This window comes from Canis lupus, chromosome 15 (genome assembly GCF_011100685.1).
Source record: "Canis lupus familiaris isolate Mischka breed German Shepherd chromosome 15, alternate assembly UU_Cfam_GSD_1.0, whole genome shotgun sequence".
In the NCBI taxonomy this organism is placed as follows: Eukaryota; Metazoa; Chordata; class Mammalia; order Carnivora; family Canidae; genus Canis; species Canis lupus.
Genome location: NC_049236.1, coordinates 4936560 through 4959849, shown reverse-complemented (window position 1 = coordinate 4959849; position 23290 = coordinate 4936560). Strand labels below are relative to the sequence as shown.

The 23290-nt window shown below is 56.9% G+C and overlaps 1 protein-coding gene across 1 annotated transcript; it reads right to left on the bottom strand.

The window, feature by feature from the left end:
• Window positions 1–7930: 7930 nt before the first annotated feature.
• RSPO1 (R-spondin 1) lies at window positions 7931–20508 on the bottom strand. Its single transcript, NM_001130838.1, has 5 exons — window positions 20415–20508; window positions 11464–11655; window positions 9303–9452; window positions 8836–9024; window positions 7931–8097 (listed from the first exon to the last, which is right to left on the bottom strand). The coding sequence occupies exons 1-5, from the start codon at window positions 20506–20508 to the stop codon at window positions 7931–7933; spliced, it is 792 nt and encodes a 263-aa protein (NP_001124310.1).
• Window positions 20509–23290: the final 2782 nt, after the last annotated feature.

Genomic DNA, 23290 nt, shown 5'->3' with positions numbered 1-23290 from the left:
AGACTAGCTGGGGGATGGGAGTAGCTGGAGATACCTAGAGCACCGGGTTGTCCTCACTGCTGGTGGCCAAATGACAAAGATCAAGGTCAGGTCGCTTTTTGGTTCAGCATCCTAATGAATGTGGATGCCTGCCTTATTTTTCCTCCCAGAAGGAAAAAAAAAAAAAAGAAGAAGAGTAGTCCCTGTCAACAAGGATGATCTCTGGGGATAATAGGAGAACAAACTGACTCAAGGGGGAACTTTTCCATTCATTCACTTTTTTTTCATTCATTCATTCAAAAAACACCCAGGCTGTCATCACAGAGGACAAATATACAGGGGAAATAGGGACGGGGCGAGCCACAGCTGGGAAGGACCCGTGGCTGCACATAGAAAGAACAGGTGCCCACATGGAGAGTGGCCTACATGGAGAGGAATCAGTAGGGTCAGATGGATGAGCGGGTTGTTTGGTTTGTTTCTTTTTTTCTTCCTTTTTAAATTTTTTTTAAGATTTTATTTATTTATTCATGGGAGACACAGAGAGGCAGAAACACAGGCAGAGGGAGAAGCAGGCTTCATGCAAGGAACCCAAAGTGGGACTCGATCCCAGGACTCTAGGATCACACCGTGGGCCAAAGGCAGGTGCTAAACCACTGAGCCACCCAGGGATCCCATTCCTTTTTTTTTTTTTTTTTTTTTTTTAGAAGGAACTAGGAGAAGGGCAATCCATGGGAATGCGAAGAGAATGTGCTTGTGAGAAATCGAGATGCAATGTCTGTGGACGTTCTGTTGGTTTGGTGGCAGGAAAAGAATTATAAGTATGCGGGGTAAGCAAATACCTCGTACAATAAAGTACCTTGTGAGGACGAGCGTGAGGGCAGGAGAGAAATCGCTCTATTGGCCATGGTCCTGCCCCCAGGAGAAAAATCGAGTATATGTTTGAGGCTGTGGTTGCCAGTGTCCCAGCCCCTGAGATGGATCCAGGGTCTGACTGGGATGGGTTCTAGTATCTCAGCTGGTGCAGCGGCTGCTGGGCCATCACCAGGCTTTTGTGTCCCAAATGAGAAGGCCCTGCTCCCGCCCTCCCCTCGTAGCCCAGCTCTGGGGTGGCCGGGCAGGCCGTGATGCTGCTCAGAGCCCAGAGTGAGGTGGCTCCGGCTTCAGGCCAGCCCCAGAGTGTGGCTCACTTTGGGCTTTGCTCTGCCAACTGGCTCCCCAGTCCCAGGCCCCACTGGATCAAGTGAGCCCGAAACAGCCTGATGCCATTAAAGGTGTGGCTTCCTCAAGCCCCCGGAGGTACAGAGCACAGAAGGGACCTAATGGCTCAAATCAGGAACCACTATCCAAATGCAAAGCCCTCAGAGATTTAAAAAAAAAAAAAAAAAACACTTAAAAAAATTACTTAAAAAAAAAGTGGAGTAATAGAGATATTCGGATTAAAATGCTGGGTTCAGCAATCATGAGCCGGATCTTCACTTGGCCTTGGCACCTAGGTCCTCCTGCTTCCATCCTCTAACGTCTCCACTGCCCAAGTGTCCATCCCCATGTGCCCACAGGACAGGCCTGGGGCCAAGCAGAGCCAGAGCCCAGGGATCCACCAACCCTGCCGCCCTAGCCTCTTTCTACATTGGTGTCTCGCTCCAGCTCCCAGTCCTTGAGAGGACACTTCCCATGGTCCCTGCGATTGTGACATCCTTCTTGTGACCACCTTTGCCAAGTGAGCTTTCCAGGGCTGGCCTGGGAAAGCACTTTTCTTTGTTCCTGGAGCTGCCAGCTTGTTTGACAGGCTTGGATCTGGTCTGGCTGTTCCAGCATCACTTAACCCCCTCCACTGCCCCCAAACCCCTGTTCCTCCCTCCTCCTGCTCCCCTGCCCTGAAGGCTGCCGGCTTATTCCTTTTGGAGATGAACTCATTGTTGACTTTAACTCACTTCGATGTTTCCCAGGGAAGCATGCTGGCGGGGAGCCCACCCCAGCTCCTTGAAGAAGACAGCCGGGCTAGTGCCAAGACTGGGTGCCAGGGGCCTTGGAACTGCCAAAATGCCTCCCATTTTATGGATAGGCCTGGCTCGACCTGAAGACATTCCAAGTATTTAATCAGCAGCCCATGGTACATATTGGGTTGCAGAGGGAGCCCTCAGAAGCCAGGCTTTTCGGCCAGAGGAAGGAGCTGGCCTTCTCCTTGGGCCAGGCTGATGCTCAACAGATGGAAAAAGCACATCCCCAATCACCATAATCAATAATCAAAGGCTGGAAGCTGGTGTGGCCTGGCCTGAGGGGCCCTCAGGGGGCTTGGCTCTACCCTCTTTCCCACACCAGCCCGAGTCTGGCCAGGAATCCATCTCACCCACCTCCCTGCACCAAGCTCCGGGAGAGCGAACAGGCGAGGGAGGAGCCATATTTCACATACTTTCTCTTTCAAAATGTAGCTCAGTTTCGCAATTTCCTACTTAAGTTCTGGAAGGGCTCGAGGATAGGACCCAAGCCACCTTCCCTAGCCACTGGCCCGGGTCTCTTACCCTTCTCACCACCAACCTGGAAGGCTAGGGGTGCCAGAGAAAGGGGTTTCGTGGCTCGCCTGCCATCCCCATCAGCGGCTGCACGTCCAGGGTGTCTGTGATGCTGAAGGAGCTTCAACCAACCCTCCAGCCAAAACCTGTTTATTCTTCACCCCATGTGGGTTCTTTCCCTTGGGAGAGCCAGGAGGTACACCACACCAAAGCGGGTGCACCCAGCTCTGGTATGCTCGGCCTCAGCAACCCTAGAGGCAACTAGTCTTTAGATCTCCTCTATTCCCCCTAGAACAAGGCTTTGGCTCCTGCTCACTTTTCCTGGCCAGACAGTACTCCTCCAACCCCTTCGCAACGGATCTCTTTAGTCCTCCAACATGGAACTTGCGCTCACTGGTTGCTTTTCCCTTTCCTTACCACCTTTCACTAGGGTTTTCACCTGCTGCCTATTTCAGTCTGGTCTGGACTACAACTGGAGGCGTCAAGGCATAAAAGCCAGTACCTCAATTACTGGCCCCGGGTCAAAGACTTGAAACAGGGCCCGGGAAGCTGACCGTTTTCCTAAATTCCCTCTCAAGTGCTTCTAAACCCAACCAAACCAAACAAACCAGAGAGGAGGAGAACCACTTAAAAAAAAAAAAAAAAAAAAACAGAAAACAACTCCATCACTCAAAATACTGAAGTGGAAAACAAATCCATTCTCTAGAGACGTGGGCTGACACATACCAGGGCTGGCACCGGGTCAGGTGGCCAGACATGTATTAGTCTGGGCACATCCTCGACCCTGTAGAGGGAAGAGCTAACACTTCCCAAATGACAGTGTGGACACACCTAACAGCCACAAGGAAATCAGGCGCTGTTTTTGCCTGAACCCGGGAGAGGGTTAGGAACCTTGCCAGGATTCCTCTCTCCAGCACCTGCTCGCTCTGAAAGCCACCAGGTGTCAGGACGTCTGGCCAGTCCTCACGGTCTCCAGCCTCAGGTGGGCTGCTCCTAGGGCCATGCGCAGGTAACTGCTCCCCGTCGTGAAACCCACACACCCCACCACCAGCTCAGAAAACCACTCTTAGTCTTGAAAGGGTAAGAGTGAGACAGGTGTGAGAGGCATCCAGGAGGACCTGGGGTCCCGCCTGGGAGAACCCAGCATATTGGTATCAGGAGAATTCCCTCCCACCAGGAATTCTGCAGGTGTGGAAGCTCAGGACCCAGGGACACCCACATTATATTCCCTTCCATAGCGGCCGAGAGCTTCAGGAGCAGCTGTAGGGAGGCCACATCCAAGGGGGGATGCAGAGGAGCGGGATGCCTCAGGGCACCACCAGGGTGACACCAAGGTGACATACAGGAGGGTTCAGACCATTCCATGCTGCTAAGATCCCAATTTTTGTTTTTATGTTGTTTTCCAGGAAAGCTAAAGGCAATGCACCCCAAATGTTGGATGCGCACGCGGTGATCTGGGAATCTAAGGCAGATTCGGAGTCTTCAGGTCTAGGAGGGGAGTGGGATTCCGCAGGTTTCGGCTCCGGGGTTGCTGACCCACGGCCCCACGCTGAGGGCCGAGGACCAAGGGGATCTGGGACATTAGGACAAAGCTGAGCTGGAGACAGCTGGGACACGGACAGGTCAGGGGAGAGGCAGAGGAGCAGAGAGAAACAGCGGGGTGCCCACCTAGACTCAGAGGCCAAGGCAGGAAAAGGGAAAGACACGGTGACCCAAAGGGGGGACAGAGGACTGAGCCAGAGATGCAGGGAGGGGCAGAGGCAGAGACCCAACCCAGAGACGGAAGACGGAGAAGCAGAGAGATGTCAAAGACAGCGCCGGGGTCAGAGACGGGAGGCCCGGGGCAGCTGGACCCCCCAGCCCCCCACCCCCCATCCCAGGCCCCAGCTCAGGCTCCAAGTCCTGGCCGGCGGTGAGGGGGCTCTCCGGCATGGGTGGGAAGAGCCCCACGCGTGTCAGGGGCACACACCTGAGATCCCCCACCTGCCACGCCCCAGCCCTCCCTCCCCTGCTCCAGCCTCTCTTGCATGGCTCCCGTCGGGCCCTTCCCTGGGCTGGGAACCTCCCGGCACTAATCTCCCCCTTTGCTCTCCCTCGGATTCAACCTCTTTCTCTAAACTGGACACTTCCCGGGGGGCTTAAACATTTTCAAGCCTTTTCCACCTTAGAGAGAGAGAGAAGAAAAGAGAAAAAAGGCCCTCTCCGGCCCCTGTCTCTTTCCAGTGCCATCGGGCTGCTTGGCTTTTCTCAGCTGAACTTCCCGAAGCAACTGTGGCCCCGATCCCTGTCCCCTTGAGTGGCTGCGAGTGGCTCCTGCCGAGGCTGCCAGGGCACAGGTGTTGTAAGTCCCACGGGCGTCTCCCCGCTGGAGCCCCTCAGGTCCTCGCTCATCACCTCTCTCCTGCTTCGAGGCTCCCTGGCTCCCTCTTGTCTGCTGCCGTCCTGCACCCCCTGCCCATTGATCCCCATTACACGACCTTTCATGCCTGCAGGGCCACCCCGCTGAGTCCTGAGCCCCCCCCCAACCTGTTCTCTTCTGAACCCACAGCCTTAACGACCTTCTCTAACACCCAGTTCCTGCTCCAGCTCAGACCTGCCCTGCGCACGCTACCTCTGCATCTGCATCGACGCGCCATCGCCTCGCCACGGTCCCCGGGACGTCCCAAAGTCTCCTCGCGCTCCACATGAACCAAACCTTGTCCTTCCAGACTGGTCTTCCTCACCCGCTCCCCGCCTCAGAACACTACACCATCACCCTGCAGGTGTTCCAGCCAGAAACGGGGGGGGGGGGGGGGGGGGACTCTGTCCTTGACGCCTCCTCTCCCTCTCTCCCCATCTTCCACATCCCGGTTATCCCCCAACTCTGCCAACTTTATTCTCCGAATGCCTTTTGTGTTTATCCACTTCTCTCCGTTTTCACTCCAATCCGTGTCTCCAACACTTCTCACCTGGATGACAGCAACAGCCCCCTATGCAGCTTCTCTCCAACGTGTTTTGTACACAACAGCCACCAGGATCTTTGCATGATACAAATCTGGCCCTGTTGGCTTGCTGCTTAAAAGCCTTTAGCAGTTTCCCCTGGCTCTGAGAATAAAGACCCAACTCCGGGAGACCTTTCTAGAATCATCTCCCCTCTCTTGCCCTCCAGGCCTTCCAGCTGCATTGGCCTTCTTTCAGTTTCTTAAATACCGTGCTCCTTTCTGCCACAGGACATTTGCATGTGCAATGCTCACTATACAGAACTCTTCTGTCCAACACAGTCACCACTAGCCATGTGTAGCCGGTGAGTGCTTGAAACACAGCTGGTACGACCGAAGAACCGAATCGTTAATGTTACCTAATTTCAGTTATTAAATTTAGAATTTAAGGGGTGCCTGGATGGCTCAGTCAGTGAAGCGTCTGCCATCGGCTCAGGTCATGATCCCAGGGTCCTGGAGTCAAGTCCTGCATCTGCATCAGGGTCTCTGCTCAAAGGAGAACCTGCTCCTCCCTCTCCCTCTGCCTGCTGTTTGGCCTACTTGTGCTCATGCTCTCACTCTCTCTCTGTCAAATAAATAAATAAAATATTTAAAAATAAATAAATAAAATGTAACACATAGTCAATTCAATCGTTGGAAAACTGTGAACTATTCCTGAAGCAGGAATTCAGTGTGTGGAAAGCAAACTTTTCAGTTTGTATGAAATCTAAATATGAGCATTTCCGGTGACAATTTCGTATCCAAATTAAGATATGCTCTGAAGCATAAAAATACCTGGAATGTAACTAAAGAGCTAGGGAAAAAAATAAAAAGGAGTGTAATAGATGTTGTTAATAATTTTTTATATTGATTGCATGTTAAAAAGATAACATTTTAGCACACATGTGGTTTAATGAAAGCTATAATTAAAATTTACTTCACCTGTTTCTTCTTACCTGTTAAATGTAACTAGAAAAAAATTTTAAATTACATAAGTGGCTCATCTGGTATTTCTATCAGACAGCACTTGTCTAGAACATCGTTCCCTCTGTCTTGACTCCTACTCATCCTTCAGAGCTCGGCTCAAGTGCCACCTCCTCTGAAAAGGTTCCCTGAGATAAAGCCTTATTTTGGTTCACTTTTATAGCTCTGTGTATGTGCCAGGGGTTGCCTGGCCTTCCCCCCCTACCCCCACCCGTTTGCAGCGACACATTTATTGGAACGATCACCTGATTCATGCCTGTCACCTCTACCAACTTCTAATTCCACGACAGCAAGGTCTTTGCCTGGCTCCCCCTGGCAAACCACGCAGCCCAGGGCCTGGTGCACGTGTGGCCACCAGTGGACACTTCAGATGTGGCACAAAGGGTCATGCTATCTGTTGTCCTGCCTTTGGATCCAGTGGCCCCCAACCATCCCAGACAGCCTGAGTGCCCCGTTCCCCTACGGCACCACCATAGAGCTCTAGGATTCGGAGTCTGCCTCTCGTGGATGGGACGTCCTCCTCTACAGCCCACCAGATCCCCCCTGTGGCAGGCTGGCCAGGATCTTCGTTCCACCCGCAGTGCTTCTTAAACTGGATCATGCACGTCAGTCACCTGGGACCTTTGCTACAATGCAGCCTCGGGCTCATCAGGTCTGGGATGGGACCCACGACCCGCCCTCCTAACAAGCTGCCCGGTGATAACGGTGATGCTGGCCACCGACCACACTCAGAGCAGCGAGGCTGTAGAGGAGCTGGTAGTCACCCTCAGAGTATCCCTGAGGTTTCCTTCCCGCGCCAGGCCCTCCGTCCAGGAGGCCACGGGGAGAGGGAGGCCCCTGGCAACTCAGCCCTGTGCCTTCCCGCACCCGCGTACCCCGCCAATCCCTGCGCCCCCTGTAAAGGAATGTGGTGCCTGTGGCTACTGTCGTCGTTTGGTTTTGTTTTTAATTTGAAATAAACCTGTAAGCAGTTTTCAGAGTCGGGGCAGCCCTGATACGGATCATGGGTGTGTAACAATACTCTCCAATGATAAAGTCACACAGCTGGAAACGCTGAACAGTCCTCAAGCTTTGGTTCCTGTAGCCACTCTGGGCCGATCCTATCAGCTCCTCCAGAAGCCTCCACTCTATTTGGGCTCGGACGCTGGGAAACCAGGCTCTCTGGTGTGTCCCTTGGGAGCATCGCAACCCAAGCTCGTGCCGCTGGGCCCTCGGCCAGGCGAGGGTGACCCCTCCACCTCCCCACCCTGTTCACACGGTGATGTCCGAGAGATAGAAGCGTCTTCCGTGGCCTGGATGGTGTGTCTGTGTGTCTGTGCACGCGCGCTTGTATGTTGGCTGCATGTTGGGACATGGGTCCTGTGTGTGTGTGTGTCTGTGTGTCCGTATACGTATGGAGAGTGTGTGCACGCTTCACCCCCAGCGCTCCAGTTCCGTAAAGCTTCCATCACACAGAGCAGCGCTGGACTCCTTCCGCGGGGCCTGCAGGTGCGAACGTCCCTAGGTGGGCCCCGCGGGCGTGACCGGCCCCGCTGTCCCCTGGTGCTGCGGCTGGTGCTGGCCCTTGCGTCTCCGGGAGCCGGCGCCCGCCTCCTTGCCCTCCTTCCGGCTGGGGTTCCTGTTGGCGCTCTCACGGCGGCCCTGGCCCCCTTTCCTCCTCTTCTGCCCTGCAACCCCAAGAGCAGGAAGAGTCAACAAAGGATGTCCTGCAGCTAGTGAGGAGGCCCCAGGCATGGCCCAGGGCTCTAGGAGCGGGTGGAGAGAAAGCCGGGAGGGGGACAGGAGGGGGGCTGGAGCCACTGCCCTTACACAGTCTCAGGGTCCCCTGCCAGGCCTCTTCTGACCAGCAGCCACTTCAGAGGACCCTGCAACATGGGCATGGAGACGGGGGTCCCAGGAGCCTCTCTCCCTCTGTCTCTCGATGAACCAGACACCCTCCTCTTCCCGTGTCTTCTTCAGACCTTGGATCCCAATGGGCCAGGATGTTCGGTGCAGCTCTCAGGACAAGCAAGTCCCCTGCCCCGCTCCACTGCCTCTGGGGGCAGCAGCCACATCATTGCCAGCTACAGGCTGTGTGACCTTGGTCACATGGCTACACCTCTCTGGGTCTCAGCACCCCCTTCCGTGGCCCCCTGTGACTTCTGAGGATCCTCCCAATGCCAACATCTGCTGGTTCAGAAGACATGGGGAAACCCTGGGACATGGACACTGAGGCTTCAGCTGCCATCACACCGGGTCCTGGGGCTGTTGTCTGCCAGCGTCTGGCACTGGATCCCCCCGCACGGCACCCTGTGCCAGGGTCCCCATGTGGCCCTTTCCCGGGGGCCTGGCAGGAGGCAAAAGTGGTCAGACCTCCACGGCTGGCCCTGACCCCCAGCCCTGGGGAGGCAGAGGCCGCAGCTCACCCTCGGGACAGGGTGTCCTCCGCACCGTGCACTTGCGGGTCTCCTTGGTGTCGGAGCAGACAGCGTGGTCCCCACCAGGGGCATGGAGCACCCTGCGTGTCCGCTCCTCGGAGCCCCTCCGGAAGCCACAGAGCCTCTTCTTCTTGGAGCACGGCCCCCACAGGGACCACTCACTCATTTCACATTGTGCTGGCAGGAAGGGGGGGAGGAGGGAGAGAAAAAGGGAGGAGGGGGTCACAGCTGAGCACCCCAGAATACCCCAAGGGGGCCTCTGCCACCTGCCCTCTGGCTGAGCCTGATGCTGGAGGCAGTGTCAGTCCAGGGGCAGAAAAGCTCGGAGACAAACCCCACAGGGTGGTCAGGGGAGGGGGAGCGGGTGGGGGCTAAGCTTTCCCTGCACAGCCCCCAGCCCAGGCTCTCCCCGCCCCTCCCCGGCCCCCTCAGCCCGCAGCTCCCCACAAACTCACCAGGACTGCTGCACTCCATGGTGCCGTTGGCCACTGCGGAGCCCTCGGGACAGGCCGGATAGCAGCGGCCCTTGTGCAGGTACAAGCTCTCCTTGCACTTGGTGCAGAAGTTGTGGCTGAAGCAGGCCTCACAGTGCTCAATCTTGCACTCTGAGGAGAGAGCCGGATTGGGGGCCTCTGGCTCATCCCAGTCCCCAATGCCCCCCAACCCAGAGGGCAGCCCCACACACACCCCGACCTCGAGGGCAGAACCATGGCCTGGACCTGCCATGGCTGCAGAAGAGTCCTGGGAGGGAGGGAGACAAGGACAGGCTGGGTAGAGGAGGCCCGAGTGACCACACTTCAGGGCTGGCTGGGACAGTCAGCTCACTCCTCCCCAAACCCAGTCAAGGCCCTGGAACCACCTTGCGAGACCCCGGGGAGCTGGTTTCAGGGGAGGAGGGGGGTGGGACCCTCTGGGATTCATGGGGGTGAGAGAGAAGGGTCCCAGTGCGTCCTGGCACCCCAGAGGGCCACCTAATCAGATTTGAACTGAGGGATGCAATGACCCCCGCTCGAGGCTGTGTGGTTTCTGCTCCCCCATTGCTGGGCATCTGCAACACCCCAAACCCCAGTTCCCCTCCTGCCCTGTGAAAAGAATCTGCTCCGAGCGGGGAGGAGAAATCCCAGGGCAAATTCCTCACCCTCTGCAAGGCCCAGTTCCAGGAACCACCTTGGTTGGACTCCTGGGTCCCTCCCTGAGCCCCTCCCGCCAGCTCTCCCCGCTCTGGGGAAGTGGGGGGAGGGAGGGTCACAGGGCCCCCGGCTGGAGGCAGGCAGAGTCTTTCACAACCTCTCCCTTCCCAGACCGTGGGCAGGGCTGACTTCCTCCCAGGCTCTGGCACCTGAAGCTTGGGCTGCCAGTTTCCCGGGAGCTGGTGCAGCCAGGAACTCCTACCCCAAATACCCTGAGGACCGAGAGGGCAGCCCCAGGGTCCCCCCTCCATCCATCACAAGCTCCCCACCCCACTGCACCCTACCCCTCCTCTGTGCCCCCTGGGCTCTGCGGCTTCGCCTCCTCCACTCCCTCCTCTCTTGCTTGGATCCCCGGGTTTGGTTGCAGGTGACACACAGTAAGAATGGCCACTACTGTGCGTCCAGCGCGGGACACTCAGGGCTTTCCATATGCCTCTGGCGACCGCCCTAGGGGTGAAAACGAGCACCCTCATTTTAAAGATGATATTGTGCGAGGCTGCAACACGCCCACCCAATGTTATATAAAGAATAAGAAGCAGAGTTGAGATTAGAACCCAGGGCCGATCGCGGGTCAGCCATTTCCCCTGCAGGCCTCCCTGTTATTAGCCCCCCAAAAAGGAACACCTGTCACTTAGGTCCCATCTCCCTCCGAAGGCCATTGGGAGGCTCAACTGAAATGCATCTCATCTCCAAGGCTTCTGCACCAACGGGAGGGGCACTGGCATTGTTCACCCGAGTGTGTTCCCTGTCTGTTCCCCCAGAATGTCACAGGGAGCCTAACCTAACAGAGGTGGGACTGCGCGTGCCCTGGGCACAGGCACCGCAGCTGTCGTGGGGTGCGAAGCCCGGGCCGCAAGAAGCCTTGGGCGCGGGGTGGGGAGCGGACGGGCTGACAGTTCCCCGCAGTCAGTGGAGCCGGTCGGTCCCCGAGCAGAAGTGTGATGGGACAGGACACATGTCTCGGGAGCATCTTTCTGGCTGCAGTGCAGAGGGAGGGTGGAAGGGACCCACGTGAGTGTTGAACAGAGAAGCAGCCTACTGGGACGGTCCCCGAGAGGGGCGCCGGGAGCCCCGGCGAGACGATGGCAAGTGAGGATGGGAAGGAGGCAGCAGGTGCGCTGTGGGAGATGACACGAGTGACAGGCTGGCTCTCAGGTCAATGGCCCGGGTGGCCCGGGACACTGCGGGTGGGAGCAGGTCTGGAGGGAGGAGGTAGGGTCCCTCTACGGCCACAGTGGGGTGGAGAGGTGGATGGACTCTCGGGCCTGTCTGGCTCGCAGCTGGATACTTGAATCAGGAGCCTCGTCTCCCATCCTCGGTGTCCCCTCTACTCTTCTTGCCGCCACCAATGGGTCAAAGCACTCTCCCCTGGTGTCCACAGCCTTCTCTGCCACCCCGTCCCCCCAACACGCACACACACACTTACTGATGCACTTGTTCATGTCGGGGTTGCGGGCATCGAAGTATCCAGGCGGGCAGGAAGGCAAGCAGACGCCCACCTGGCGAATGTCGTTCCTCTCCAGCAGGATGAACAGCTTGGGCGAGCACTTGAGGCAGCCGTTGACCTCAGAGCAGAGCTCACAACCTTTGGCACAGGCCTGGCTCCCCTCAGCACTGACTGCAAGAGTGGGACAGGGGTAAGAGGGCGGCTATTGGGGAGCCCTCCGTCCTTCCCGGGCTCCCACCAGGGTGGGGAGTGGGTAGACTGGAGTTTCTTCCTACAAGACTAACGTGAACGTGCTTCTCAGAAAGCACAGGCCAGGATGGCAGCTCCCTGCAAGGCTGGCTGCTTTACAAACCTCCCAGCATCATCTCTCAGGGGGACTAGCGCCAGGGGGGCCTGACGCATGCATCCCCATGCCTCCCCAGGTCCAGGCTCAGCAGAGACCCACTCTCCGGGCTTGCTCTTTCCAGGAACCTCCCCATCCCTCCCCAGAGGAAGAAAAATTCAGCCTCAAATGTGGACGGAGGGGATTTTTTTTTTAACCTGGAGAAAGTTTTAAGGTCAAGAAGGACAATGGGTTAAACGATCTGAAAAATAAGTCATCTTCTCAGAGACTAGAAAACAATGCAAGAACTTATGTCTAGAACAGTGGCCTCAACAAGAGATGATTTGGCTCCCAGGGGATGTTTGACGATGTCCAGAGACATTTCTGATTGTCACACTGGGGAGGGGGGTAGGCGACGCACCAGGGGTGCCACTAAACATCCTACAAGGCCCAGGGTCGCAGGGGGAGGTGGGGGGGTGCCCACAACAAGTTGTCTGGTTCAAAATGTCAGTGATGCTGAGGTTGGGAAATGCTGGCCATCCTGGGGGCAGTGTGATCTCTAAGTCCAGCATGAGCTCTCAAACCTTTGATGTCACTCCCTTACCTACTCCTGTAGCAACACCCCCCGAGCCCCTCCAAGTACCCTGTGCCGCGTGAGTGCTGGGGACACGGAGGGAGGCTCGCCTGACCACCCCAAGCTGACCTCTCAGTGGTGCAGACAGACCTGCAAACAAATGTTGACAACCGCAAGGCCTAGCGAGAGTGAACCCAAAAAAGAAGAGGGAAGGACGGGAACCTGGGGGGCTCAGTGGTTGAGCATCTGCCTTCGGCTCAGGGTGTGACCCCAGGGTCCTGGGATTGAGTCCCACATCTGGCTCCCCGCTGGGAGCCTGCTTCTCCCTCAGCCTGGGTCTCTGCCTCTGTGTGTGTGTTTCTTATGAATAAATAAAGTCTTTAAAAGAAGAAGAAAAAAAAAGAGAGGGAAGGAGTCATAGAGGAGGTGCCATTTGGGCCAACTCTTGAAGAATTAGTAGAGATTGGTCCATCAGGAAGTTGAGATAAGGGTCCTCCAGGAGCAAGGACCACAGAGGTAGGAAAGAACCCAAAGGAAATTGCAGATGATTTGGGTGCAGGAGGGGAGTGGCGGGGAGTGGTGAAAGATAATCATGCTAAGGAACTCAAACCCGATCCTGCCAGGCAGCGTGTCCCAAAGAGCACTCCGGGGGACACGCTCTCCCCTAGATGTTCACTGGAGGCTGTAGAGAACAGGCCAGGGCGTCAGGCAAGACTGTGAACCACCGGGTCTGAGGGGTCTAAACAAGATTCTTTACTGTAGGGCTTCTTTGACCCTTTATTATGCTCCTGTGCACAGTGACTCCCTCAGAGGGGGAATGGAGGAACCTTTATTTTCCAAGCATTTTGACCAAAGAACGGCTGTTTTGCAGATTTTTCCCCAGAACTTTTCTCAGAACTGATTAGACAGTAGGAAGAAGCTATGGGCACAGTGCAGGATCCGAGCTGATTTACACATTGGGAGGTTCCTGGATGGAGACCAGAGACTCAAGGACCATTTGAAAGGAAGCTGACCAGGGCGCCCGGGTGGCTCGGTCAGGCAGGCCTTTGGCTCAGGTCATGGTCCCAGGATCCTGGGATCGAGTCCTGCTCAGCAGGGAGCCTGCTTCTCCCTCTCCCTCTCCCCCTCCCCCTGCTCGTGTTCTCTCTCTCTCTCAAATAAATAAACAAAATATTAAAAAAAAAAAAAAAAAGGAAAGGAAGAAAGCTAACTAGATCATCCAGGAGGAAAATATGAGAATGTCATCAAAAAATTCTGCGCAGCTGGATATGGACAGCAAAAGATTTGAGAGAAGTGTAGGCGATATAGTGACAGTCCGGAGGCCGAGGTGACCGGCAGGAGGGAGCAGCCTGGGCTGAGAGCTAGGGTATGTGGGGGAACAGTGGGCCGGTCCCTAAACGAGGCCCACCCCACGGGAAGAGAAGCACGTGGAGAAGGGAACGCAGAGTGGTGGTGAGCTGCGTGGGAGCAAGCACGCGGAGAGGAGCTGGAGATGCAGGCTGGGGACAGAGCGCCGGGGGCGGGGGGATCAGAAGAGATGGCAGGAGATGGTGCAACGTAGTGGGCCCCGACCTCAGGCTTCCAAGTCGGGGGACCTGGAGCCAAATCCCCAGCCCGTGACCCCAGGGGAGCAAAACACAGGGTCTCACGTGCCTCCCTTCCCACCACTGGAAACGGACAGTGAGGATGTCCACTCTGGGGGGGGCCTGCTTGGAGGAGCATCTGCCGCGGGGGTTACCCTGATTCCAGAACAGGAGAGAATGTGTCAGAGTTAAGGTGAGCAGAAGGGGCGTCCAGGGGGCTCAGGGGTTGAGCATCTGCCTTCAGGGTGTGACCCCAGGGTCCTGGGATTGAGTCCTGCATTGGGCTCCTCGCAGGAAACCTGCTTCTACCTCTGCCTGTGTCTCTGCCTCTCTCTCTCTCTCTCTCTATGTGTGTCTCTCATGAATAAATAAAATCATTTAAAAAAATTAAAAAAAAATTAAAAAGAAGCTTAGCGGAAGGGGCAATAACAAGCACAACCACGTAACACCGCTGTGACCACAGTAGTGGGTGCTGGCTCCTCCGTGTGGCACCTGACTCCGCTCCCAGGGCTCATCAAGCATTCACTTATTCAATCCTTACACCCCACAAAGCAGGTGCCATTATTAATTTGTAAGCCTCCTTTTTTTTTTTTTTTTCCTAACAGAGGAGGACATGGAGAAGTTAAATGACTTGAATGAGGCTTCGCAGCCAGCAGGTGTTCCAGGCAGAGGGAATGGAATTTAGGAAGGCCACGGGCAGGACTCCACAAGCTGATGCGGAGACTGGAAGTACAGGGAGATGGATTTTTTTTTTTTTTTTGTAAATATAGAACTGATCTGTATATAGAGCTGATGTTACTGAATCAATACATTTAAAAATTAATATTGTTCTTCGTTTAGTTCTAAGAGCAAAGATACTCAAATGTTCCATTGGCGTCATGAGGGAGCCCTTGGGTTTATTTTTCCACTTTGGGCCTTTATCTGGCTGTATTACAAATTAATAAGTTACTGTGGATTTTAGGTACTGCTTCTGCTTCAGAGATATTGTAGCCTCTATCATTCAAGGTTTTTACTGAATTCATTGCTGAAATGAATGTTCCTTTTACTCTTACCTTGGTTTCAGTAACTGAAGTGATCCCAGGGTCCCATTTACCGGCCATCTAGCTCTGTTCCCGTGCTCATTTATCCCATCCTTGTCACTTTTGTTAAAGACAGATTTGCAAAAGGCCTTCTCCGAATCCTGCCGCCCACCTCCCATCCAACTAACAGCACGTCTCTGTGCGCATTTCTCTGGATCTCTCAGTGACATAGCAAGAGAAAGCATGGAGCACTCGGGGTCTGAAATCAGCACCGGGCGTGGGGTGCTGGAGGGTGTGGAGGGAGCTGCTGGGCATGAAGCTGGGGAGGGAGGCATGGCCAAGATGAGGAAGGGTCTTGAATCTCTCCAAAGGAGTTTGGACATTGTCCTAAAGGCAGAGAAGAATTGCTGGAGGCTTTAAAATCAGAGACCTGGCCAGGATGGCTCCGTGATATGGAGAATGGGCTGTAGGGGCTGCAAGACACGGAGCTGAACCGAGAAGACGTGGAGTGGACACAGGGATGACACTCAGGTGGGAGAAGCAACAGGCCCAGGGGATGGGCTGGACACGGGGAAGGCGCAAGCCGAAGGTGACCCCGAGGTGATTCCAAGGGCTGGTGTGACAGGGTGGCCCTTGGCCCTTCCCTGGGGCCACAGGAGGAGGAGGAGGAGGAGCAGGTTTGGGTGGGGAAATGATGAGCGGTCAGCTCTTAGATGTGTTGAGGCTGTGGCTTCTGTGGGAATCCGGGGGAAGGTGCCTATTAGGCAGTAGAACCTGTGGGTCTGGAACCCAAGAGAAACTTTTTGGCTGGAGACTGTGGGTGCGGAGTCCTTAACGTGAGAACAGTCGTAAAGGCATGGGGGTCCACCAGATGGTCAGGGCAGCGGGTGGAGAGATGAGAAAAGGAACTAGGACTTCAAGGGAAGGGCAGAAATAAAGAAAGGCCACTCACAAGCATGGCGTATATGGAAGCCAAGAGAGGAGGACACTGGGCAGGGCAGGGGGGCATCACCGTGCCAATGCCACCGGGGTGTCAGGTAAGGAGGCAGGAAGGTACAGGTGTCGGCGCCCCGGGTGGGGGCAGGAGGCAGAGGGTAGTGGTCCAGGAGGAGAGGAAGGAGAGCCACTGCATTCAAGCAATCAGCTGTGGAGCAGAGGCAGGACCCCAGGGATCCATCCATGGAAGCCGTGGTCATCGGTGGTCCGGTCATGGGAGTTGGGAGTCATCCCGAGGCAGAGGCTGAGCAGCGGGTGGGGGCAACACTCACTCAGCAGGGCGAGCTGAGGGTGAGGGGCTCAGAGAGAAGCGGAAAAGGAATCCTGGGTGGGGGTGGGCTCACTGAGGGAGAGTGGGCCCAGGAACCAAGTTCAAAAGGGGAGGGGGGCAGGGACAGCTGGGGGAGGCCAGGGCCACAGGCGCTCCGGGAGGTGACTGGCTGGCTGGCTGACCCCCCACCACCAGGAACGGTGTGGTGGCTCGAGAGGGACAGGAAGTGAGTGGGAGGGGTGGAAGTGGGGGTAAAGGGAGGAGGGAGCCAGAGAGCAGAGAGGGGAGACCAGCTGTGAGCAGGGGCTGGGATCCTGAGACCCCGAGGCTGAGTGAATTGATGGAGTGAGGACCCAAAGACCCCAGGATGTGGCCTTGCGGTCCGAGGTGGGGGATCAGGGACAAGGACAGAGGGAGCTGATCCTCATGAAATGTGGGGGCTCAGGGAGGGGGAGGAGAGCCTATGAAGGGGGAGAGGGGCTCGGTGATGGGCAGGGGTCAGGTCAATGAGGAAAGGGATGCTGGTCAAGGACAGGAAACCAAGGGTGTTCTCAGCTTGGTGAGACAGATGCATGGGCAGTGGGGTGCTGACAGCCCTGGGAGGGCGGTTCTGTGTCGGAGGGGGAGGAAAGGGGGCCCCAGGGAGACGGTGGGCGTTGGGGGGTGTCCAATGATTCCAGGGGAAAAGTGAGGCTCATGCACTCAGTAGACATTCACTGCACACCTAGCACGTGCCCAGAAGTGCTGGGAGCTGGTGGCTTGGACGGATAAACCCAGGCCCACCCAGGATGCCCAAGCCAGGGCTGGCTAGTCCCTGCGCCGCGTGAGTGGATGAGCAAGGGCAGGCCCTCCCTCACCAGCCGGCGAGGTGACGGGGGAGGGCCACATCGGAGGAACAGCCTGTGCAAAGGCTCTGAGGCACCGAACACCCTAGTGCATTCACAGAATGGGAGACAGGGCTTTCTCCTGTCGGCAGGGAAGGGGCCCTGGAAGGGCAAGGCCACATTCACCGTATGAAAGATTCCTGTGCCTATGCCCGGGCGAGGCATGCAGGGGAGGCAGCCTTGGAGGCTTGCAGCCTCGCTGGGGAGGCTGGGTGGGCTGGGCGAGGTGGACGGCACCCGGAGAGGGGCCGGAGCCTGCATCCCAACCTCTTCCCCAAACCCCATCACACAGCTCTGCCTCCCCCGGTGGAGCCCAGTTCCCCAGGCCAGGAGGGCAAGGCCGGTACCCTCCGTGCCCTGGGGCTTCTCTGGCTCCTTCACCCATCCTTGCAAACTGACGTTCCTAAAACCAAAACCTAAAATCCACAGTGGCTCCCTATCGCCAGCAGGACTAAGGCCCATCAGGTCTTACTAACTTCTCCACCTAGCCTCAAAGGCCTCCGTGAGCCGATCCTGCGCGCCTCGCCTGTCAACACTACCCTCAGCCACGTACAACTATTTCTGCTTGTGGGTCTGGGCGCATCGCACGATCACACACCTCTGTGCCTCTGCCCGGGTTGGTCCTTCTGCCTGGGACCCTCTCCGCCACCTTCCCGAGCCTGGCTCACCCCTTCAAGACTCAGAACTAAAGTCGAGTCCTCTGGGAAGTCTCCTGGCGATCTCACTTGCCCACCACGTCTAGATGGGGTCGGGGCCGAGGGGAGTAAGGCCTCAGGGAAGGGATGAGGGCTTCACGGGGGCAGGGGACTGAGTAGGGCCCAGGAACCAGACCGAAGAAGCGTGTGGGCAAAAGGGACTGAGTAGTGAGTAAAAGTGGGTAGTACAAGGGGCGGGAAATCCAGGGCGGAAGGCATCAAGGAGAGGGTGAGGCCAGGGAGGAGACAGGAGGCCGACGAGGGGGCTCGGGGAGGGGACGGGGTGGCCCCGCCAGGTTCATGACTCACACCCGCAGCCTGGTTCACTCAGTTCCCCGCTCTCCGTGCAGGGGGTACCATCACCCAGGCCTGGGATCACCCATTTCTGGACTCAAGACTTCCATGTGCCTCTTGATCATAGCCCAGCCAGGGGTCCTCTGACAGCCCTCCCGACACGCAGGGACGGACAGGACGGGCGGCACGCAGAGGCCACAGGCCCCGGCTCCTCCGCTGGCTATCGCTGCCACCCCCACCAGTGGCTGCAAGCTCACCCCGCATCTTGCTCCCCTTCCTTCCCTCCCCACTCCCCGGGAACCCTAAGAGCAAAAGGTCCACACGTTGTTCGTTGTTCATGTAACAGCAACGTGCACCCCGATGTCTACACAGAGCTTGATATTTTACAAAGGGTTCCCAACCAACACCTACATGCAAACAAAACCTCACGTAGGCTTTGCTATATCCCCTTAGAGTTGCCCTTGCGGCTCTGTGGTTTCTGTTCCACGAGCACCGTCTAGCAACATCTACCCTCGTATCCCTCTCTGGATCCTTCAGTGTGGACGCTCGCTGCACCCTGAGTCGCTCCCCACGCCTCCCGCCACCCTCACACGGCTGGGGACTAGGGACGGGGCTGCGGCCGGGGGCTCTGTCGAAGGTGGACCCGTCTAACTGCTGCGTTTGGCTGCCTGTTGCGGGGACCCGGCCTCTCTGCCGCTCAGGCCAGGACTCTGTTTTGGTTTTATCAGCTCAAGAGACTTGAACCCAGGTCTCAGGCCCCCGGCTTAGGGAGGGGGTGTGTGTGGCTCTGCATGTGAGCTGGCGTGCGTCCCAAGAGCACGACTGGCCACTCTTGCTCGCTCTCTCTCTCATCTCGGAAACACAGGAGACTGGTTCTAAACCGCTAAACCGCATCTGGCCTGTGGAGTCCAAAATACGGGCCACAACAGATGAGGAGGGAGGAAAATCAAGGCGTCGCTGCTGATGAAACCTAACTGTCCCTAACTGTTTGTTAAGCCAGGGATTTTCAGCGTCACCAATTCTCCGAGCTCCTCTCCCCGGGGCCGGGTCTGCCCTTGGCCTCGGAGACCCAACAGAACTCGGCCGCCTGCGTGGCGACCTTTCCTGGTGGGGAAGCAAGAGGTGGAGGAGCCTCGGCCTGTGGGACTGACATCCCTTACAGGGGACGTTGAAAGACAGAGAGGCCTTGGGGTCTGTAGGGTAGGCCTCCTCCCTACTCACTAGCCTGTCCTTCGGGTCCCCAGAGGCCCTGGGAGTGGCCGAGCACTGGGCAGGTACATACATCCCCATCCCCCACGGCAGGAGCCAGGCCGAGGCCCCAGGGCCACGGGGGATGGGATTCTGTGGGGGCAGGTTAATCCTGAACTGCATCAAGCTCTGTTTTTAGGAAGACGGGGGGTTCGTGGGAATTGGGTCCCAGGATCGGCCAACCGGGTGTCCCTAGGCCTATCTGTACCATAAGAGAATCTCTCTTTCTTTCTTTCTTTCTTTCTTTCTTTCTTTCTTTCTTTCTTTCTTTCTTTCTTTCTTTCTTTCTTTCTTTCTTTCTTTCTTTCCTTCCTTCCTTCCTTCCTTCCTTCCTTCCTTCCTTCCTTCCTTCCTTCCTTCCTTCTTTTTTTAACTGTGAGAACCCTCCTTCCAGTGACATCTTACATGGAATTTTACGGAAAGCAGGGAAGTGCGAGGCATTCTGGTTGGCCAGGGCCATGGGGCCAGACTCCTTCGGCCCCCAGTGCAGCCCCCCGAATCCCACTGCGCAGAGTTCATAATAACGACGGGAGTGGCCAGTGTCATGAGCCTCCCAACTCCGCTGCAGGGGAAGCTGTTGCCCAAGCTGAGGGGAGTTCCTGGCCCGAGATCCCTGAGACCCTGAAGAAAAGAGCCGTGAACTCCCTGGGGCAGTGAGGAGGGGACCGAGCACCCTGGGGCCGGGGCCACAGCAGGGGCCACATCTCCATGGATACCGCACAAAGCTGGTGTTATGTCAAAGGGCATAATCCACACAACTGGATCCTCACAAGAGAGGGGTTAATCTAGAAAGCGGAGTCTACAGAGGGGAAAACAGACAAAGTGGGTAATCTCCAGAGTGGGTCATCTCAACAAATTAATCCACAAACCGGATCATCCACAGGCAGGCTAATCTACTGAGCGATCCGCACGGCTGTCAGGGGCAAAGGAGAATCTGCAACGGTCATCACGGGACGAAACCACCACCGATGGCCCTCGGGTCCCCAGGCGGCCCCCTCCCGCTCCCACGGCCAGGGGTGGTCCAGCCCCCCCTCCATTACTCACTCCGCCTCTGCCTCTTCCCCTTGATCCCCCGGCTGCCCGCAGCGAGATGCATCCAGCTCAGAACCAGGGCCACCACACACAGCCCAAGCCGCATAGTCACTTGCCAGCTCCAGGCCCCTGGTCGGAGGGGTGGTCTCTGGGTGGGGAGGGGGAGGTGGACAGCGCAGGGCTCTTGCTAACGCCTGCGGGGCTGGGTCAGCAGCAGGAGGCCCAGGCCTGGGCCATATCCCAAATCCACCATAATCTCAGCTGGGGACAGAGAGGGTGTGGGGAGTCCACTTCTTCATCAGCCCATAGGGAGGTCCAGAGAGCTTTCCCCAAAGGCACCTCGGGGTGTCACATGGGAGAACTCTTTGTCGCTTCAGCAGGGACACCTCCAAAAACCAACCTGTTGGGGGAGGAGAGAGAAAGGTTAATTCTGGGGAACCATGGGGTCCCCCCAATGTTCGCCTCCTACCCTCCCACGGGGCCTCCTACACCGAAGACCGACCGTGAGGACCCAGAGAGGTGAGTATTACAAGTTACCCACCTGACGCCCCCGTAGAAATCTGCTCCTTTTCCCAGGAATTTGGCAGAACCCCCCTAACCTGGGACTGGAGCCGGCTACCCAAGCAGCTGGAATATGATAGACACAAAAATCAAATCTGTGGGTCACTGGGAGCCAGCTGGCCCCACCCCTGCCCAATACTGGGCAGCTCTAACTGGAAGTCCTTCGTTGCATCTACCCTCCAGACCTCATGCTGCAGTCACAGCCCGTCTCTGGAAGAGGAGCTCTCTCTGCCCTTCTGTGAGTGACCCCTCAGCCCTCCCTTCCCAGTGCTGAGTCACCCCTGTGCCTTTCACCTGTGGAGCTAGGGCAGTGGCCCCCGACACGCTGGCAGACTCTGCGTGGCCCTCTGGGCTTGGCGGGAGAAAAGGAAGTAAGGCTTCCCCCGGCCACAGAAACTCTGACACAGCAGGCCCTGCGGGCCTGGCCTTTGTGAGAGGATAAAAGAGGCAGCGATGCCCGCCCTGGCCAGAGACACAGAGAATGGGGATAATCCCCCAGCCCAGCGAGAGCCAGGTCTCTGGACCCGCTGGCCGGGTGATGGGGGCAGGGGGAGCTGGTCCCTCCCCGGTGAAATGTGTCTGGAGCCCCATCTGGGAGTCCGGGCCCCAAAAGCCCCGCTTCACACTCTGGGATCACGCACTCCCGCCCCTTCTCCCAGCTGAGGCCACCCATGCACCGCCCCCAACACTTGGCTGCAGACCCCCCCCACGGGCGCCCCGGGAGAGAAGGAGGCAGGCAGGCTTCAGGAGGCCTTGTAGTGCCAGGGAGGCCTCGCCTTCCCACCCACTGCTTGGATGCCTCTGGCCCAGCCCCTCAGCCTCCCTGAACGTCAGTCTCTCCATCTATAAAATGGGGCTAAAGATGCCCGTTTCAGGGGCTTTGCTCTGAGAGTTGGCTGAGTTTCGGCTTACTAATGAGAAATCCGAAATGCTGGAGTGGCACTGCCCCTCCCACCACAGCCCAATCCCTTTCCCCTGGCCTCTGGGGGAGGCCCCAGGGAGCCCAACTGCGCGGGAGATAAATCATTAGCCCTCTAGGGAGTTCAGCACTTCCCTGCCTGGCCTCTCCCACCAGCTTTGAAGGCCAGTCACACTCAAGTGGTTAAGCTGCCCTGTGAGAAGTGTTTACATGAGGCTGACGGGTCCCACCTGGTGCTGCAGCCCAGCCGAGCAGGGCAGGGATGCCCCCAGCCACCCCCAAACGCCAGCCCCTCCAGGCCCCTCCAGTCCTCCCTGCCCAACTGCCCGAGCCTTCCGTCCTCCCCAGCCCCCACCCCACACTTCCATCGCCCCCAGTCTGCGGTGGTCTCGCTGACCTTATCAAACTGGGGTCCGCAGCCAGAGGCCGGCCGGAGAGCCTGATGGTTAAGGGCAGGAGCAGTGTGCTTGCCTTCCCATGTTGGCAGCCCTAACGTACTAACTCTCACCCTGGCCTGGATGCTTAGCTGACCAGAGCCTCAGTTTCCTTATCTGCAAGACGTTGGTTTTTTTTTTTTTGTTTTTTTTTTTTAATTTTTATTTATTTATGATAGTCACAGAGAGAGAGAGAGGCAGAGACACAGGCAGAGGGAGAAGCAGGCTCCATGCACCGGGAGCCCGATGTGGGATTCGATTCCGGGTCTCCAGGATCGCGCCCTGGGCCAAAGGCAGGCGCCAAACCGCTGCGCCACCCAGGGATCCCCTGGTTGTTTTTTATAGTTTAAATGAGCTAATACATGACACCGCTTGGGATGGCGCCCGGCCCATCATGGGGACTCACTAATAATTGCATCCTTTACGACCAAGAAGACACAATTTTGTGCCTACACGCCAATGGTTATCTAAAAAGCAATACAGGTGTTCTGTTTCGCTTTGGTATCATCTGGATACCAGCCTTAATACCGAGCACTGTTATGCAATTTCCATATTGGCATTTATCCCGGCGCGATCACTCCATATGGCAGAGTTAGCATTTAATTGAGGCATTTGTGAAACTGAGGTCTGAAGACTCTTGGCAGATACATTCCCAGGGTGCCATGAGCCCTCGCGCTGGCCAAACACCGGCGGAGGAGGCCGCACCAGACAAACGTGGTGCTAAATCTCGGGTCTATGAGAATTTGGCCTCACTGTGTGATCAGTATCAATGGGCTCCTAGAGGCGGAAAAGATCACCTTTGCATCATCTCCTGCACCGGCCCGGGTCGGTGCCTGGCACACCAGGCTGGGTGCTCAACAAATGTCAACTGCCCCTTGCCTTCCCCTCTATTCCACCCTCCTACGTCTTTGCTTTCAGCCTGGCTCTTGCCATGCTCGTCCTTCCGGTCCTGACCCACTCCCACACCAGTCACT

Bases quoted from the DNA above. Each gene is read 5' to 3' on its own strand.
- RSPO1 (NM_001130838.1), bottom strand. From the start codon at position 20,508: ATGCGGCTTGGGCTGTGTGTGGTGGCCCTGGTTCTGAGCTGGATGCAT. The intron at 9,453-11,463 runs GTAAGTGTGTGT...CTCTCTCCTCAG, and splicing joins CGACATGAACAAGTGCATCA to AGTGCAAGATTGAGCACTGT. The intron at 9,025-9,302 runs GTGAGTTTGTGG...CCTTCCTGCCAG, and splicing joins CATGGAGTGCAGCAGTCCTG to CACAATGTGAAATGAGTGAG.